The sequence below is a fragment of the Delphinus delphis genome, chromosome 1 (assembly GCF_949987515.2).
Source record: "Delphinus delphis chromosome 1, mDelDel1.2, whole genome shotgun sequence".
Classification (NCBI taxonomy): domain Eukaryota; kingdom Metazoa; phylum Chordata; class Mammalia; order Artiodactyla; family Delphinidae; genus Delphinus; species Delphinus delphis.
Genome location: NC_082683.1, coordinates 140,450,257 through 140,471,121, shown reverse-complemented (window position 1 = coordinate 140,471,121; position 20,865 = coordinate 140,450,257). Strand labels below are relative to the sequence as shown.

Sequence of the window (20,865 nt, the reverse complement as noted above, 5' to 3'; positions counted from 1 at the left end):
AATTCAGGACCTAACTTTGTATTCATAATTTTGTATTCTTTGTCTTATCCAGGGACCCTTAAACTGTGTAAAATTCAGATTCTATAAAACCTGAATCAACTCTTAAATGTATTCTAGCATTTATTATATTATCATATTATATTTATCATCTGTTTGTCTTCCTCCTTTACAATATAAGCTCCACAAAGGTTCAGAATTGTGTCTGTTTTGCTCACTGCTACATTCCAAGACTATGAAGCAAATAAATAAGAATGTCTAATGAAAAAAGTATATTAAAATAAGTATCTATTTGTATTTAGATATTTAGTGCTATAAATTATTACTAATGGAAACATTTACACACTTTAAGTACTGGTCTACTCCAAGTGTAACTCCATTTCTGGCAAAGCTCAAGGTAAAGGGCAAAAGACTCTCAACAGAGCAGTGAATTTGGCCCGGCTGCAGGTAGTATCCCGGGGTTTTCTCAGGCATTGTAACTTTGGGAGCATCTGGGAAAAAAAGAACATGGGCAAGAAGGTCACAATAATATTTGGTACTTCCTGTTAATCCATTCAAAAGCTTCATGCTTAAATTATTCCAGTAAATTCTCTGCATTCCAGTTCATCTAAATCATGAAAAATCACTTTATCTTTCTTTGTTCAAAGGTTATTAATTTCTGGATTATCTCCATGGACCCTTTACTAAGGTACTCATTGAATCTAAGACTCCACTGACCTTAAGACATAACACTTTTTGTACCACCAAGATAGAAAACAAAGCTACCAGATAAGTTACAATACATCATCAATTGTAGAACATAGTTCAATTTCAAAAACGTAAAATTATGAAAACAACACACATATCCTAGAATTGAATTCATAGGGTAACTGCTTCCAAAAAGGAACGAAAAAATTGATTTTTAAGACTCCAATAGCTTTTTTAAGCATTCAATTCAGGGGCTAACACAACTAACTTTGAATACTGCATGTGAGGAAATACTGAGGTTGGTTCTATTATTTCCTTTCTACAGCTATTAACCAATAGCTACAGAGTGGTTCCTGAATTTCCCAAATCATAACCTTATGTATAAACGATAAATTGTTATCCCTCCACCCAAAAGTACAATATTAGAAACAATCCTTCTGTATCCTTGTCAGTCCATGGTTCAAGTTACATACAGCTCTAAAGTTTTGGTCAGAATCCAGTCATCAGCCTTGAGAAATAATAGCAAATATATAAGTAACTAGCTTACTTATTAACTAACTAACCAAAAAAGGCAAAATCATCACCAGTTATTTGCAGGGAACTACTGTTCAAAGTAGAAAGGTTTCTGACAATTGTATATAAACATTTAGCCAAATCAGATAGCTAATCAAATATTAAACACATATGCCGGGGGAGTAAGAGCACGAGAACTTCCCAGTTCAAATTCTCACACTGATTGAAGTAATCAAAATTCTCAGATCTACAATCAGTGAGACTTAACATGAAACTCTGAATGTGCTATTTTATGGTTAGGAAAACTTGTGTTACTAAGTGTAAATGCTCTTCTACATGGTGACCCAGTAATAATGTGAGGATATTATTTTTGACTTTAGAGTCCATTCTTCTTATTTTTCTTTTTTTTGGCCACACTGCGCAGCTTGAGGGATCTTAGTTCCTTGACCAGGGATCGAACCAGGGGCCCCTGGCAGTGAAAGCGCAGAATCCTAACCACTGGACTGCCAGGGAATTCTCTAGAGTCCATTCTTTACTCATAGGACCATATCAGCCCCTTAAACTATCAATACTCCAGTGTTGAATAAAGTGATACCTTACCTGGGACAATACTAGAGAAGGAAACACTTGATACTCTCTGGAAGAGATAATCATCCTTATCATAACCTGTTACTTTGAGAAAGAAAGCTTCATTTGGTGGTGTAAAGTCAGAAATATTCCATATGCCGTAAGGTTTTCTATCTGGATAATATTTAATAGGAATTGTCTTAAGAGAGCTGCCTGAGATACTCAGAAGTTCAAGACGATCTACTCTAGCTGGGATGGAAATTCCAGAAGTATTCAGCAGCACATAGGTAGGTATTCCTACAAGAGAAAGGAACTGTCATCATTTGCAAGTAACATGCACCTGAGGTTATCTAGCAAATAAGTTTTGTATTTATAATAACAGGTAATAAGGACATACATATGAGTACTACAGACTGTGCCATAAATTGTGGCCCAGTTGTAGAATCTTCTCTACATAAAAGACAGTTTATTCATGACCAGAGAAACTTAGGAAACCCTAAGTAATTATTTTCATGGTATTTAATCATGTTTATATGTAGAAAGAATAGAATTATGAATATTGTGTTATATGATATTTGTTATATGAATACTTTTAAAGATTCACTATTCTGTATCCTTCCAGTAACTGCAGCAATAAAAATAAAAGAACTATCAGAAAAAAGAAATTTAAAGTCACAGTAGAATTGAGCCTTCTTTTTAACTATAAATCTTGTTGCATGAATAAAACAAGAGGAAGAAGCACCTTTCAAATCAACAATAATTTCACCTTGGAACATAAGCACCTTTCAAATCAACAATAATTTCACCTTGGAACATATAATGCTATATGGTATCTTTAATGTTTTAACTATACACACACACACACACACACACACACTCATACACACACACGCAGCATTTTCACCTTGACAACAGGCAAGTAAGATGCTAGTAAGGAAAAAGTCTCAAGATCTAGGTCATCAGTTTTCAAAGTTTGGTAAGTGTAGGAATCAATGAGGTGCTTGTTAAAGTGCATATTCCTGGGCCCTACCTTCTGTGATTCTCATTCAGGAGATCTGGGGTGGGCCCCAGGAATCTTAATTTTTGATAAGCTCCCTGAGTGATTTCAATATCACTGGCCTCGGGACCACACTTTGAGAAACAGTTACTAGGTCAAGAGTGCAATCATATTTAAAATAAAGATGCTATGTTTCCCAATTTTATTGAATACCACAAAATTATAAAATCACCAACAGTCTGAGAACTCTTTTGCACTTCAATATCTACTATGCCAACTGAAGTAATGAGAACATACAAACCTTGCACCGGTCTGCTGACTGTGTTTTTGAAGTCCAGGGTGGGCTTTCGGGAAAAACCAGCTCGAAAATCAATAGTACTGAGGCCGGTGATGCGAACAGAGTGCCTTCCACTGCTAGACGTCTGAAAAATGTTTAATGACAAACTCTATCAGCAGTTGATCCAGGATGCAGGTCACACTAGACACTAACCAGTATGGGAAGCTGCAGAGTGTTTAACTAGGATTGATGTCCGATCACTGAGGTTTTTGATCTGGGTGTTTTGAACTAAACTGTGATTCTGTAACTTCAATGCAAGTTTTGTAATACATATCCCAGGGGACTAAAGTACAGCTGAGTTTTATATTGCATGACCAGTGGTAAAAGATAGAGGGGTGTAGTCATAGTGAATGGACTTGGTTCACATGGTGAATGTTCAGGAAATATTTGTGAAATGAACGAATGACTAAATCTTCTCCCCTAAACACCATCCAGGTTCTATTATGAAAATATTTCCCTTCTCTTTGCCTCTGGGAAGAGACAGCCAGGGCAAGCACAAGAGCCGACCATTCTCCAACTTTTAGCCAAACAGCATCCTCAGCTCAGCAGTGTCCAGCCAAGGCACTCAGTGCTCAAGATACAAATATGAGTGAAAAGAAGGTCCTGACCCTGTAAGGGTCTATGGCCAGTGAGACAGTCAGATGGAGAAAGCGAAATCTTCAAGAGGATGCAGTAAATGCAGTGACAGAATTACAGAAAAGGCACATATATAAAAGCACAGACTAGCCTGTAGTTCAGTTAACACCTCCTAAGGGAGATGAACAAGATATTGAATAGCTAAGCACTGACGTTACCCATATGTGCATAAATAATAAATATTGATAATTTGGATTAGGGTCACAGGATAAAACACTAACATTTATTGGGCACTTCCTCTGTGCCCAGACTCTTTGAATACGTTGGCTTATTTAATCCTTATTACAACCCTATAAGGTAGGTATCGTCATTATCCCCACTGCACAGATAAGGAGGTTGAGGCACCAAAGCTATTCAACAGCTTGTCCAAGTTCACAAGGTTTCCTAACTTGCAGAGGTGGGGTTTTAATCCAAAAGTCAGGCTCTGGGCTCTTCCCCGCCATGCTGCATTGTCTCCCAAGGGCAAGGTAAGTCAGAGTTAGCCTCCACATCAATATCTCTCTAAATATGATTTAAGGACCACCTATATCTACACCTACACAAAATCACTTTGGTTGTTTGTAAAAATATGGACTCTGAGCTCCAGCCAAGATTTACTGAATCAGAATCTCTAGTCAGTGGAGTTTAGGAACATGTATTTCCAAAACCATCTAAAGGCTTATGAACAAGAGTTCACCATTATTTTATGACATTGATCACTGAGATTCTGTCTCAAAATAAAATGATTATATGATAGCAGCATTTAGGTAGAAGCAGAATATAGGAGTAAGAGAAAGCATTCACATGATAACACCAGCATGCCAACATGGCTCTCCATCTCAACACTGAGAAACACATATTTAGTTATCACAGCATGACAGAAGGTGCTAAAAAGATAGAGATATATATATGATTTTAATATAGTGAACAGCTAGATTAAGCCACAGCATTGTTAAAGATAAGCCAGCTCCAAGGCTCAGCAAACCACACAGTTTTCCCTACATCACTGTGACTCATTATTTGGCAACGAGGACAGAAAGGGTGAGGAGATATGTCCCTGTTGCTACCAATCATGTTCCTCATTGAGCAGAACTTGCAGGAACTCAGAGGAAAGGAAAATGAAGGTGAGGAAAAAGAAAAAAAACACATCTTCATGAAAACATTGTTGTATTCTTAGTATAAACGATGCTGCTTATTACTATCGCTCATTTTCATAGGGGTAACAAAGGATTCTAAGTGTAAGTGTAGGAGTCTCAGTACCACCACTTATTGCATTATTTCTAAAGGAAAATGTGTTCTGAATTTCACATAACAGACAAGAAAAAAAAAAACGACAATCATAAACCAATTTTAAGTCGAGGATTTCCTACAAGGCTATACAAAACCTTGCTAAGTCTACTTTCAACTGCTTTAGATAATGTAGAGCTATAGTGAAGACACCATTGTCTACCGGTTTCTTGTAAAAGAGAAATGAAATGGTCAATATTATGAGTTGATTTAGATTTTTTCACTGACATCATCTATTGCTGTTAGTTGTCTTGTTGCTCAGAAAGTCCCTTATGATAAAACAGCTCTTGAGGCTACCAAGGGTAAATATAACACGCAATCCGCCTAATGACTGTTGTTAAGTGCTAATCATCTACCAAGTGTCTGTGCACAAATCAACTGATAACAAGTCCATTTAAAAAATGTTGCTTAGGGGCCTCCCTGGTGGTGCAGTGGTTGGGAGTCCGCCTGCCGACGCAGAGGGCACGGGTTCGTGCCCCGGTCCGGGAAGATCCCGCATGCCGTGGAGCGGCTGGGCCCGTGAGCCATGGCCGCTGAGCCTGCGCGTCCGGAGCCTGTGCTCCACAACGGGAGAGGCCACAACAGTGAGAGGCCCGCGTACCGCAAAAAAAAAAAAAAAAAAATGTTGCTTAATAGCTAAGTGAGAAACTTAAAAATTACCTAAGTGTTGGAAAATATGCTATCCTGTTGCTAAATAATACATTAAAAATAAAGCTGAGTTGATGAAGAGGGAGTCCTTTACAATCTCTATAAAATTATTGGAAAATAAATTAATTTTGATCCAAATAGCATAGCAAAAAAGTAGGTGGAGATAAGGACATAGTTTTACTATTCTCTGAGAAATGCTAAGAATAGGAAGCGTAATTAGTTAAGAAAATCTTAATTTATTTATATATTATACTGTAAACGGTAGGAATGTCTGCATAGAATTTAAAAGGGTTTGTAAGTAAAAGATATTTCCAAGTGAATCAGTTTTTATGCACAATGACATCCAACTCTGGGTTAATCAGAGTAATGGAAGCAAGGGACATCACAAATAAACCAAAATTATAGTTTAAAAATAAAATGCAAAGAAAAATTTTAAGCTAACTTATTTTAAAATTACCTCTAATACTCATGCCTGCATTTATCATTCTCGAATCATTCTCTTAAAAGAATTACAACAATACTTGGACATTATTTTAGGAACACAATATATCACGAGAAAGTGCCAATAATTTATTATTTTAATCTGTTTTCTTAAAGTAAGCTATTATTTTAGTCTGTTTCTTAGCTGAGTTCCCTTTTTTCAAGTATTATTGTCATAGGAACAAAAAGATTTTATGTATAATGACGGTTAAACAAACAAGTAAATGGATGAAGGAGAAAAGTACCAACATATACAAAATGCATTCTGTACAGCAGGCAAATCTTTTATGTAAATTATCACGTTTAATCCTCACAAAAGTCTCTGTGAGATGATACTATAATTATCTTCATTTCACAGATCAGAAGGGTAAAGTGACTTGCTCAAAGTCACAGATAAACAGTGGGTAGAAGACCTGGGATGTAAACTCAGTGAGGCTCCAGAAACTGACCTCTACTGCTACCCCATGCATTTCTCATGATCATCTCAGTGAAGTGGATTATGCTGGTTTCAAGCTAAAAGCTGAAATATACCCAACTGCTCTACATAATAGAAGAGTAATATGGAATTTCTGAGTCTATCCACAGGAGAGAAGCAGAAACAAAATGGGGAGAAAGAAGGATGGGGGGCAAGGAGAGAGCAAAAGGACACAACTCACTTTAAGATATGTCCCCAAATCTATAGGCAAATCTACTAAACTCACAAAAGATTCTTGTTAGTGGATTTCCTATGAAATTTTTGAAGGGCTGAGCTTTACCCTCCATCGAAGTACAAAAGATTAGAATCAACACACAAATAATCAGGAGGCAAGGAGACCAAAAGAAAGTAAGTCTTCAGGAAACTCCAGAAGCATTAGAAGGCTTTGGATTCTCACATGTTATGGACAGAGTGGTGTTGGAGGAGAAATAAATGATAAGAAGGTCTTGGAGGGGTGAAGAAAATTCAGCTAATTCCGTAACGAAGTTAAACAGAGGGGAAGTCCAGCTGTGTATTTCTTATTCCTCTCTTCCCTGCTGAATTATTTAGCCATCTTAGCACCATTTTCTATATATATAATTAAATTAGTAAGACAAAAATTACTGATTTAATGTTTTTCTATTTGCTCTTTATATCATGCAGATTTAAACTGTGGGTTATAATAAAATTAGAATTTGGCTCCAAAAAGCATCTCTCCACCACAGAATATCTAGAAGCATCACTCTGGCACAGAGCCATCCTCACCTCATGCTTTCCATAGTTAAGAAGAGGGAAATCTTATGCTTGGAACATAATGGTTCCAAACATAACAGGAAATTTCCTAGGCACTAGACACTGAACTGGGTTTGTATTGGCTTGAAATTCTGAGAGTTGTATTTTAAAGAGTATATTTATTCATACAATTTATAAAGGTTCATAATGAGTTACACTACTATCCTGAGTTAGAATGTCATGTTGATCAAGTTGCAGAAGAATCTGAATCAGGAATACAGAGGCTGCTGTAGTATGAGCAGACCTGAGGCAAAGATGAGGTTAGACTAGATACCCACTGGCATTCTATAATTGTAAATAGGTAGCCATGATCCACAAAGCAGTAAGAGGAAAGAAGGAGCAGAGTGGACCAGAGTGTAGGCTTCTGAATTGCAGTGAGTCTATGAGGAATGAAAAAGCAGGACAGGCTGAAGTACCATGAAGCAAGGACCATGGAGAGCTCCAGGGAAAATCAGTTGCTCCTCTGATAGCTTCCTGGTCAGTTCTATTGCAGATGGATCTACTTTTAGTTTAAGGATAAAGGCTTATCAAATATTGAAAGCCCTCTCTACATTGAAAGCCCCTGAAGTCAATAATTATGTCATATATATCACCTATAAAATCTTACTCAATAGGCACTTAATATATGTAGGTTTAATAAATGATACTACGTCATCCAAATGCTTAATGTTGGCACTTTTCCTTAGATTCCCCTAGGACCAACTAATGCCAGAGTCATCAAGAATTCATTGAATTTTTCTAGACACATTATGCTAAGTGTGCTCACACATTATCTCACAAAATCCTGTTACATCCAAAAATGATTTTATAGCACCATAAAGAAACTGGGGCTCAAAGAAATGATTACTTGCTTAGGTTTAGACAGGAAGTTAAATGGCAATTACTCCAAGCTCAATACTCTTTCTAGGTCTATGCACAGCATTTTAGGATAACATAATCTCTGAGTTGATTTGGACGCTATGGCATAGAAAACAATAATACCCCGCAACTATTCATTTGCCATTCTAAATTTCTAAATACACTCTCATTTAGGAGGGGTCAGGTTAGTGGAGTGTTGGTAAAATTCTCTCTGAAAAGAGAAAGCCCTAATTTGGGGTATTTGCCAATTTCTGTGATGTAAATACTACCACAGTGGCTGACTTCAAGCTCTCAACAGGATGTCACTGAACACAGAGCTGGGAAGAGAAAGTGCATAACCGACTCTACACGAGCCATTTGTGAGCCAGCTCCAGCAGACCATTAGGCCATGACAATAGTTCTGGCCAATGGGTTATAAAGGAAGTAAAGCGTGTCTGTCACTCAGAAAAAATTCTCATCAGAGAAGTGACACAATCCCTTCCTTTTTTCTATTCAATGCACATGGTCTAGTCTTTTCCCCACTAAGAGAAGCCACGTGTTCAAAATATGATGGTACCTCCATCAGCTTGGGTTCCTGAGGGACCATGTGAAGTAGAACACCTGTCAGCCCTCACAGGACATGTGACATCAGTGAGGAATGAACTTTCCTGTATTAAGCCGGGAGAATTCCTCCTGGTACTAAATGTGAGTCGTGCCCCGTTATAAACTGAATTAAAGTGTGACTGATAGAGTTGGCTTTAACTTCTCTCTCCTAAGGAGTTTCAATGTTTTATAAAATAATAAATAAACCAAGTAAAAAATAAAACCTTTATGTGTATCTGAATTGATAGAAAATATAGGTACAATTTATACACATTCAGGAGAATAACAGATTTAACTAATTTTACCATTCATGTGTCAGAAACCATTTAAACATTTTACCAACATCTAAATTAATCATGACAATATTAAGTAGGTATTATTTTCCCCCATTTTTCTCAGACTCGGAGAGGTTTAGGTAATTTCTTCAAGGTCAAAAAGATACTAAGTAGTGTATCTTGAATTAAAATAGACATCCATCTCTTTTTAAAGTTTTTACTCTTATATGACATACTGTTCTTTACAAATTAAAGAATATTATGGTTTTAATCAAATATTTATTGAGAATCTACTGTGGGCTAGGCATTGTGCCAGCCATAAAGATATAATAAAGCCAGCTAGATTTAAATACTATTTTATTAGGTATTATATGTTTAAAGAAATGTGATACAAGGAGAGAAATGTACCCAAAACAAAGAGTAAATTCTGTATATGTTCACACACACACACCCCTCTACACATTTATACAAAAACACAAGAGTACAGGTATGTTTTTAAAGGAAACATTCCATTTGGTTGACAATCTGCTATTGGCAGACCAAAATAACTGGGAAATGTTCCAGGAAAAAATCTACTATACAGCATTCCTAAACATTGAATTAATGCCATATCTAATCCATTTAAATAACCCACCTGGTGTAGTCTGAAGGCTTATTCAAAAGAGGCACCAGGTGAGAATAATTGGAGGCCAGCATAATATTCTACTTGTGCAGTCCTTTGTAGACTTGAGGCTTATTTAATTATGATTCCTTAGCAAGTTTGTGTCACTTGAGTATGATTTCTAAAACATCCTTATCCTATAGAAAATGCATTAGTAGGCTCTGGCAACCAAAATAACTATCTACAAACAGAATATTTCTACTAGTCTCAGAATCTCAATATAATCATGTGGTTGGGTACATTCCCTTCTCTCCTTAGGAGATTATATAAGGACAGTTTAGCCAAATTTACTTAATGGAAACACCCCAGGGCATGTGCTAAATTACATGATCACATTGATAATCCTAGACTAATAGAAAGTCTGTACCACCTAAACCTAATGGGTGCTGACAGTTATTTAATGTCTTTGCAGGAAGTTTCCCTTAAAGAGCAGAGCACACAGTCTGGCCTCAGAGTTTCCGTGGTTATGTTCAAATACTCTATATACAGATACAGCTGCCCGAATGGAAAATTTATATTTTTTCTCAGAAATTAGATTCAGGATTTGTAACTTCCCTACAAATGAAAATTTAGGGGCATAAAACAACCTTCTCTTTGTTTTTAATAACACTTGCAGTTCATTTCAGTGACTTCTTTTTGGCATGTTTTCCCCTGCATCACAGGCAACCTAAAACATCCAAGTCATTTATATGAACTGTACTGATGAGTTGACTCATTGTTTATGTTTAGTAAAAATGTCTTACTAAATCACAGAAAAGAAATTACCAGGGTTTCAGAGGAGAATCACAAAAGAAAAGAAATCGCCACTCTCATAGCATTTCAAATCATGGACATAATAAAGTGTTCTGTGTCAGTATATCAACTGTGGGTGAACTAAACCAATGCTTCTGCCTGCTTCCCTGGGTATCATCAGAATAAGTGTATTAATTTTTATTCATGAATATTTATACAGTTCTTTCCCAGGCACTATGGCGTATATTGGTGACACAGTCTGGTCTATAGCAAAATTGGAGGACAAAATCTGTACAGAAATAAATATGACATAAAGGGGAAAAATAATGCAAAAGGGAGGTGCAGAAAAATTGCAATAGAAAGCCAGAGGGAAAAGAGAATGTTCTGGATGAAAAAAGTCAGAAAAATCTTGATGAAAGTGTTGCCATTTGAGCTGAGCATTAGTGGGTAGTTATCAATCAGATATAAAGTAAGAAGAGCATTCTAGAAAGAAGCAACAGCTTGAGACAGAGCATGGACCATGAGAATGTGGTAAGAGAGAGGGTGAGAGACACTGCAAAAGCATATTAGAGTGGAAAGGCACGTGATAGAAGATAACCAGAAAGACTGGTTGAGGCTCAATTAGGTGGTCCTTGAATACCAGGCTAAGGTCAATTAAGGGATAGCCTGTGCTCCATACTTGAGATTAAAACTGTTATGTGAAACATTCAAAAAGCCATTATTAATTCCATTGATAGAGCAGACACTTGCCAGATAGCAGAGTGCACAGGAGACGGCACCAGGGATGTGCTATCTTATCTCAGACATTTCTCCGCTTGAGAAAGCACACGTGTAAAACGTTATCATTCATTAGCATTCAAAAGGGAGATCCAAAGTCAACAGCCATATTTATGTCAGTAGATTCAGCTCAAATTCCTTTGCACCAACCCAATACATTATTTTGGCATTTCGTTTAGGAGCAAAATAAGTTTATTATCTTTACTTGCATTGTAATGCTTATCCTTTGTTTAGTTACCACGAATTGTACTCTAGAAATTGTGTAACATCAGGACCAGAAGCTTTTTGGTGATGACTAGATATAAATTTAAGGTAATATGATAATAGGTACTGTGTCTTTTTATTGTTTTCTTAATTACAGGAGACCGAGCTTAGAAACTTGTCTACAGTGTTCCCACCATCTTATCCTCTCTCTCCTCACTCACAGACTAATCCTCAGTGCTTCTCTGTTCTAATTATCAATTAAGATGTACTCAGTGCCCATTAAGTATCACGGAACATGGCCAAAAGCAGATGCTCAGTAAATGTTTACTGAATGGAGACTGAATGAATAGGTGTGTTAGGCACAAAGAAAAACATCAGACATATAAAATATCCCTCTTCTAGGCAAGAGTTTTACTAGAGGAAATACCACTGCTAGCAATCCAAATCACCTGCAAAATGGATTCAAATACTTTACAATAAGTTGCTAATAATACGGAAGAGTGTCATCACTTGTACATATTTCAAAATCAATGATAAACAACTTAATGTCACTATTCAGAGAGCAAGAATGAATTACCTTAGTGAACTTGCTATCTCAGGACACTGCTGGCTTAGGTCATGCTTAAATTAAAGTGTTTGACGGATAAAGAAACTCAGAACTTCTTATACTCCTTCTTACTGTGGTCACAGAAAGTCAGACTCAATCTAGTCATATTTTGGGCAAGTTGGTCAAAATAACTATAACATCAAATTTGGCCACATTTATTTAAAATATAACAGCAAAACACTTCATTGTTGACAATCTAATGCACTCAATAAATATCGAGCAACTACTATGTGCAAGGAGCTGGGTGAATAAAACAGGCAGGTGGGACCATTTCTGATCTATTCAATAAAAAATTACTAATTTTATCTCACATTGCCTTTTTACTTACACCCTTATCCCATATTATCCATGTTTAAAAATCCATATTACACTTTCTATTTTCCTTATAAGGCTGAGAGTTCTGAGAATAAAAAATTGATATTCTAGGATTTAAATGGAGTTACAATAAAAACTTTCATTCTTTAAATTGGTAAAGTTAACATAAGTATTCCTTAAAAAAAACTGGCATGCAAAAATAGCACCTCGAATCTCTACAGTGTAACACCTCCGCATACTTTCACAGAAGCTAAATAATTTGAACTATGAGCCCATTGATCCCATTTTTTTATGGAGGGAAGCTGAGACAATGAAAGAGTAAATGATGTAAGGGGCATCTTCATTTGAATTGTCCCGGAAGGATTCTAGAGTAAGTTGTTCATTTGGGAGGTATGACGGATGCTAATAAGCAAAGAGCAGGTAACACAGGAAAAAGAATGCAGCCCATAAAGGGTGTGCTTTTAAGCCTGCTCTCACTGGAGCTTATTCCTTGCAGGGGCTGAAAGCTGCTTTTGAGGGGCTTCATCCTCCGGAAGAACAGCCTTCTCCTGTTCAGGTTTAACAAAAAAAAAAGCCTCTCAGACACAGAAACACGGGTACCTGAGATGGAAATAGGCCAGAGCACACTGAAAATTTTGAGAAATATGGGCAAGCCACTCAGACCACGTACTAGAGCGGGTCCCACATATAATGTGCAACAGAACTAGATCTCAGATTTATGGCATCCTGAATTTTGAGGGTATGTTCTTTCCTCCACACTGCCAAAATACAGTGCTTTCTTAGAGTGAATATATACGACTCAATTTAATTCTAGGATACAAATACCATTCTGTGTTAAAGTACACAATGAATGTGCATCCACCAAATACCAATAACCAGCAGTGCTTGAGAGCTTATTTTGTAGCAGGAACTACGCGAAGTACTTCATTTGTACCATCTTAATTTAATTCTCAGCACAATTCTATGAAGGAAAGGACTATTATTGCCATCCTACACTACAGAGGTGGAAAGCAAGGCACAGAGAAGTTATAGTTCTGACGTAATGCAGCTTTTAAGTGGCGGTGTTGAGATTCAAACCCAGGGCAGTTCCATACTGGGGCCTATACCCCAACCATCATTCTCTACTGGCTCCATCTCTGATTGTTTTGGAAGCAGACAGTGGCTAACACGATCAATCTGCAGATTTGATGACAGGAAAACTATCCAAGAATTTTAAGTCTATTTATAGTGGTATTGATGCCTTTAGTGGTCATCAAAACTTAACACTATCCATTCATGTGATCAAGACACCTCCTACAAACACACCATGTATATTGCTTTTTAGTAAAAGCGTTCTCTATGATTGCTAGAGAAGATATAAATATTGTATACACTCTATAAAACATGCCAACACCAAAATAAAATAACAAATAGACTATAAAATACCTTCACTGTCCATATTCCAGCCTCTGGCTCTTTAACATTCACCACCTTGGCAGAGTTATGAATATTTAATAGTTCATTCAGGCCAAATCCCTTTTTTATCAGCTTCCCTGCAAGATAGACATAATGGTAACAAGCATAATCTTTCTTTCAGCTATGTATATTAGCTGTATACATTTCCAGTACAAATTACCTGATGGACATTTGTGCCTCTAGCTCAAAACATTATTTATATCTAAAATATACTCAACTTTAGCATTTCTGGACATTGGAATTGAAGTAACATTCCTATTTGCTATGCTGATTTGATCTTATAAAGAGAGTAACAAATGACAGGCTGTAATCATATTTCCAAAGCCAGCCTAGGTAACTATTATGGCTACCAAGCAGTTATGTGGAGTCCCCAGAGACATTTACACTTGATAGATGGCAAAAACAGTAAAACAGAATAAATGTCTTTTGGAAGATCACTCAGGGTATTACTAACATAAGAGCCCTGGGCATATCTTTGCATAAAGTGTACAACTTCAGTTTTCCACGAAGCACAGCTTGAAGGCTTTTACTTGTCATAGGAATAGTTAAAGGAGGCAGTGTAATGAAGTAGCATGATAGGTGGAACTTAGGAAGAAAAGCCAATTTGGAATTAAGCCATAGTTTACTTATTCACTTCACTCTTGGCTCTCCTATGGACTACTTCTGCAGTTATATAAACAAATTAATTATAAGAATTCTATGTTTGCATCAAAAGCTTTACAATCACTGTAAATGACTTTTAAAATATCAATATCAATGACTTTTTAAAGTAGCAGAAGCTTAAGGCAATGGTTACAGGTACTTTTAAGTATCCAGATAATGAAAAACACAAATCTTTCCTGGATAGGTAGCATGGATGGTATTAGAAGAATGCTACCTAAAAGACAAATCCGTTTCTAAAGACAAATCCATTTTTAAGACCAAAACCTGTAGAAGTCTTGAAAAACAGATTTTGCTTGCTTGTAAATTTCAATTTGATTGTTAGTGTGGATGAAGCCTTTGAGGACAATTTCATACGCTATTTTCTTTAAGGTATTAGTTATTTTCTAAGACTCAAATAAGTAAGAAAGATAGTTACTCCCTCCCCATTTATAAATATTCACAAATAGGTAAAAAAAATGTAGCACATACTAAAGCTACAATGGGAATAAAAATATTTTGCAAACATCAATAGGTTTAAAAAATTTTTCTAAATGCAACTATTAAGAAAAATGAGGTTTCTGTTTTTATTAGATTACTATTCAACATTAAGTCTTATTGTAATATTCAACTGGCAATGGAATCAGGCCAAAACTTAGGGTTATACTATACAATTACTGAGGAAGCAAAGTAAATTAAAACATCATTCTAATGAGAACATGAATTTGTTTTTTAATGACTGTCTCCTATAAAATTAAAATTTATCAAGAAAATGATACAGTAAAAAAATTAATCAGTGGTTTTAAGAGGAGTTTTTTCATGTGATTCACTTAAAAATAACATAAAATACTGAATTTTACAGAATAAGTTATTGTGAAGTATTTCCCCACATAAAGATGAGGAAAATATGATTTCAGGTTCAATTAAAATATTTTTTATTTTGGATACTTTACCTACAATTAAGTTAGTACATGTGATCTGTTTAAATTATTAGGAGTTTTAGCTTTTTGAATCTCATGTTAAGTCAATAATACTTATCACTAAAAACATTCAGTTTTAATTTTTAAACATCTTCCCTAGTCACTTTTGGATTTATTGAATTTATTCATAAAGTTAGCATTAATTTGAACAAGTAAGTGTACAAAAAAATCTTTTACCTTTCATGGTTTTTCTATTTTATTATATGAATGTCCCATATATCTCACCTAAAGGATTGCGAATTTCAATCATTGGAGAAGGGCCACTCAGAGACACAGTAACCTCTTTTAGACTGGGATCAAAAGGAATTTTCCAAGTGTTTACAGCCTGTTCCAAATGATCTGTTGACAAGAGGTGAACTTTCGAAGCCTGAACCGCTTCCTCTACCCATTTTAACACCTATAAGAGAAAAAAAGAAGCATGAGTAATATCAAAACATTTACAACTTTATACTACCTCGAATTCCTGGTGCAGTAGTTGACTGTGCTTAATTACACGACTCCGTCACTTTCTGTACTGGTGTGAGGTTTATTTCCATCACAGTTAAGACAAACTTTCCCAACCCTCAGAATGGGAGGAAATATTCGCAGACGATAAGACCAACAAGGGTTTATTCTCCAAAATTTACAAACAGTTCATGTAGCTCAATATCAAAAAAACAAACAACCCAATGGAAAAATGGGCAGAAGATCTAAATAGACATTTCTCCAAAGAAGACATACAGATGGCCAAGAGGCACATGAAAACATGCTCAACTTTGCTAATTATTAAAGAAATGCAAATCAAAACTACAATAAGATATCACCTCACACGAGCCAGAATGGCCATCATCAAAAAATCTACAATTAATGCTACAGAGGGTGTGGAGCAAGGGAACCCTCCTACACTGTTGGTGGGAATGTAAATTGGTAGAGCCACTATGGAGAACTGTAAGGAGATATATATACAATGGAATACTACTCAGATGTGGTATATACACAATGGAATACTACTCGGCCATAAAAAAGAATGAAATAATGCCATTTGCAGCAACATGGATGGACATAGAGATTATCATACTAAGTGAAGGAAGTCAGAGAAAGACAAATATCATATGATATCGCTTATATGTGGAATCTAAAAAATGATACAGGCAGATTATCAACTTTGAAGAAATAAATTTTAAGGAGGTATGGGAGGAAGGAATACATTTTATAAAATGTTACAAGGAAGCTCATGAATGACCTTTGAATAGTAGGAGTTTTAAGTATGCTGTTAAAAATCTGTAAGGGACAGTTAAGAAAATTATCAGACTGTAAGAGAAATGTGTGAGCTTGCCAAAAAAGGATTTCAGTGTAGATTTTGTCTTTATCAAATGAAGTTAAAGGAACAAGTTATAAAGTTTGAATGGAAGAGCCTGCCATTGTTGCTCCATAACTGGTTGTTGCTGTGTGCATTCCTTTATTGAGCCTACATCTTCATAATCTTTTTGGCAGGTATATGTTGAACACTTGTTTCATGTTCAAGACAGGATCAGAGAGCATGGATACTGACAACTGATTTGTCTGTTTTCTTCTTTTTCCATGACTGTATCTACTGCCTCATCTTGATCTACAAGCAAAACCTAGAAAACCTACAAAAATAAGTGTTTTGTGGTTTATCTAGGAATAATACAGAAGATATTGCTGTTATTTTTGGTGAAGAAAATCAATTTTGTAGAGTTTATTTCAACCTAAATAAAATGTGAATTTTGTTTAAAATTTTTTTTAAAAAATGATACAAATTAACTTATTTACAAAACAGAAACAGACTCACAGACTTAGAGAATGAACTTGTGGTTACCGGGGGGAAGGGAGTGAGGGAGGGATAGATTGGGAGTTTGGGACTGACATGTACACACTGCTGTATAAAAAAAAGAAAAAAAAGACAAACTTTCCCTACATCCACTTATTATAGTAGGTTCAGAATAAAATGCTAGTTTAACTCATGCACAAATTTCAATTTTTATATCTTGGAATAATATATTCAAAATGAGATTACAGTGTCCAAAAACCAGTTGTGCAGAGATATTACTTGCAGAGGTATTACAGACAGTTCTATTTCTCAAGAGAAATGAAAAGAACCTATAAAAAACATGGTAATGGCGATACTGAGATTCTTTTTCCCTCCATTCTTTCTTTCTGGATTTCTTTCAAGGTCCAATTTATAAAAGATAATTCGCAAATTATCAAATCCAATTTCAATATATTGGGTATTGAATTATTGTAATAGAGTATACTATAATTATATATTGTATATTATAATATATATTGTAGTATATTAATTATTGAAAAATAATTGCCATGCCAGCAAAATATTCATTTTTATGATAAAATAAATAAGTAGAAAATAATGGGAAAAGTAACCACTGTATTTTTTTAAAATGGAAAAATATTTCACCACCAATTTAAGTGGTGTGTCCTTGAAAACTAGGCTTTGGGAAAATATTAAGAAACTGGGTTATAATAGGGTATTAATAACTCACTGTGAACAAGGAAACCTTCCAGTCCACAGAAATGTTCTGCAACAGCAAACACAATTCCTCATTAAACAAAGAGGTCATGACTGGACAGGTACTGCTTAGTTAAACTTACCCAATTACTTCTAAATCATACTAAGCTTTAATCCATCTCAGATCTTTCTCTGGCTCATATATCCTTTAAGACTATATCCCTTGTAATTATGCATAAAACACTGAACAGTGCTGGATATTAAGCTACAGCCAAGCTACTCAAAATAAACAAAAACATATTTGAAATTTCAATAGTAGTAGCCACAAATCAATGAATCAAACAAGTATTGTGCAATAACTTAATTCTCTGTAAAAAGGATCCTCCCATTTTTTTTTTTTTTTTGTCCTCAGGGATGAGGAAAGTGGCTAAGACATATTATCATAAAATTAACAGTGTGAGGCAATTATGTTCATTCATTAAATAAAGGTTTATCATTCAAAGTACTCTTCCAGGTACTGAGTGTTGATGAACATATTTTTAGTCAATATTTAGTAATCACACTTCTTCTCTGAACTAGTATCTTTTTGCATTATTTTGTAGTCTGCATTATTCGTTTTTAATAAATCTTCTTACCTTTCCTCCAAGGTCAAGAACCCCAGTTCCTTTATCATTGTATACCCTGAACCAAGCGACCTGCTCTACACATAATAAAGGTGGGATATGTACTAATGTCCATGAAGTTGGTCATAATGATGATAATAACGATGTCTTCTTAAATAAAAGACTGTTATGGGAATTCATGAAACAGGGAGCCCTTGTTGAAATAATGTATGTAAGGTGCCCATCACAGTACTTGCCCCATAGTGGATATTCAGATGTTTTCCTCCATCTCCGACTAAATTCCCTTCTCTTCCCCTAATTGAATATTTCAATAATGACTTCATGGGCAAAGTGAAAACACTTATCCACGAAAGTCAGATAAGATTTCTGTAAATGAAAAAGAGACACAAAGTCATTCCAGGTAGAAGAGAAGTTCTGAAGAAACACAGAGAGACAGAAGTACTCATATATGTTAGGAACATGAGTGGATCCAACTGCCTACAGTTAAGTGCTCAGAAAAGGGAGAAGCGGAAGATGAGGTTGGAAGCTCGTGTCAGGGGCAGACTATGTATGGTCACAAAGTAAAGCTATGACAATGGGATTTTATCCTAAAGACCCAAATGAAAAATTCCTGAAGGACTTTATGCAGAGGAGTAATACATTGAATGTGGTATTTTACAAAGAAACACCTGTAGTGGTATCATCAACTAACTGAGCACAAAAAACAAATCTATTACAGTTAACTACTCCAATAATCAAATGATATATTTCCTCAAAGTTTAACCTTATAAAGCACCAGGAATTTTATGTATGAAATAAAGCATGTATCAAGATAATTGTCTAAAGAAGCAGATGCCATATTTTGAAAAATGGGTTCTGAGTGACCTATCATGCTTGAACAGAAAGGTATGAATCATTCTGCTCATCAAATCTATCCATACGGCTGCAGAAACCAGACTGGTTATCACTAATATTGATCTTAAATAGAACACATGTTTTAATAATCAGAGTGTTGACATTCTTATGTCTTAAACATAGAATATGACTGCGTAACTCAAGGAAATGCAAAGAACTGACTATATTGTCTGAGAAAGCACTTGATAAATTTGACTGGGGATAAATAACTTTGAGGATCATGTCTGATTTAGAGACTAAAGAAGGCAAAGGACAAGAGAAATCAGATAAATAGAACATTTGTTTTAAGGACAAGACACAAAATGTGGCCATAAATAATTCTCAATGTAAGGGAAGAAAAGAATTAGAAAACAAGGATAGTATAGAATCTCAAGTTCAACAATGAAATGCAGTAGCGTTAAGTAGAAAAAAAAGTGAAATCAATTTTTTATACACCTTTACTTAAATGTATAGTGTATTCTGGGTGACTCCTCAAACATACCTCTCCTTCAAACCCAATGTAGAAAGGTTATGATATATCACTGGAAATCTATCCTGTTGTCTGTTAGTTATGGATGGAAAGCATTAAATTCTAGGCATTCTTATGAAAATGGAAAACCATTTAGTTGCATTTTCATAAGACAATTGTGTTTAGCAGGCTTTTGGTTTATTCTTAATACTGTTTCCAATTCATCAACATTTATGAGGATTTCACAAAGGGATTACCATGTATCATGATACTACCTGTTGGGAAAGATACTCATGATACTTTTTTTATCCACTTACAGAAAAAAATCAAATTGAAAACAGATGCAACTCACTTTGTTAGGAAATACAGATATTACCTACATGTGAGTAAAAGTAGATCCCTGCAAGCCACAGATCACCATAAGTGAGGTTTCCGGCCTCTCATGTTGCCACATACAAGAAAAAAAAAAACAACAACTCTGTCTGACCATGAGAAATGTTCTCATGAGATTGGAAATGATCTTACACTGATATTATAATGACAAAAAGAAGTGAACTAGAATAATGTGAGATCCTTTGAATCAGTACCTTTTCACTAACATAAAAACTGTTTCAACTCACTAGGGAACCATTAATTGTACATTAAGTTTTAATGTAAAAATAGTCTCTCATGATTTGTAGCAGCTTAAACCTCAAAGGGCCTTTGAGAACATCTAACCCAGCTCTTTTATTTTATAAATGAGGGAAACTGATATTTGAAAGAGTTCTTGTACTTTTTAAACACCTAACCAGACTGATTCTGGCTCAGTAGTTATTTTTTACATAAGCCCCTTTGTTCCTGAATACACTCTCTTAGTTTAAATATTTTGCATCCTATGTAATAATCAATATTTAAAAATAAGTTCATATTTCTATTCAACTCAGGAAGGAAATGCAAATATTACTGCAAAACACAAAACTAGCCTACATTATTAT

General features: G+C 35.4%; 1 protein-coding gene across 1 annotated transcript in view; it reads right to left on the bottom strand.

The window, feature by feature from the left end:
• HMCN1 (hemicentin 1) overlaps positions 1-20,865 on the bottom strand; it is a 519,438-nt gene that overhangs the window by 327,599 nt on the left and 170,974 nt on the right. Inside the window, exons 5-9 of the mRNA XM_060035358.1 lie at positions 15,685-15,856; positions 13,811-13,917; positions 3,063-3,183; positions 1,798-2,061; positions 344-488 (exon numbers count right to left, since the gene is read on the bottom strand). Of these exons, the coding sequence (XP_059891341.1) occupies positions 344-488; positions 1,798-2,061; positions 3,063-3,183; positions 13,811-13,917; positions 15,685-15,856 (809 nt within the window). The remainder of the gene's footprint in view (positions 1-343; positions 489-1,797; positions 2,062-3,062; positions 3,184-13,810; positions 13,918-15,684; positions 15,857-20,865) is intronic.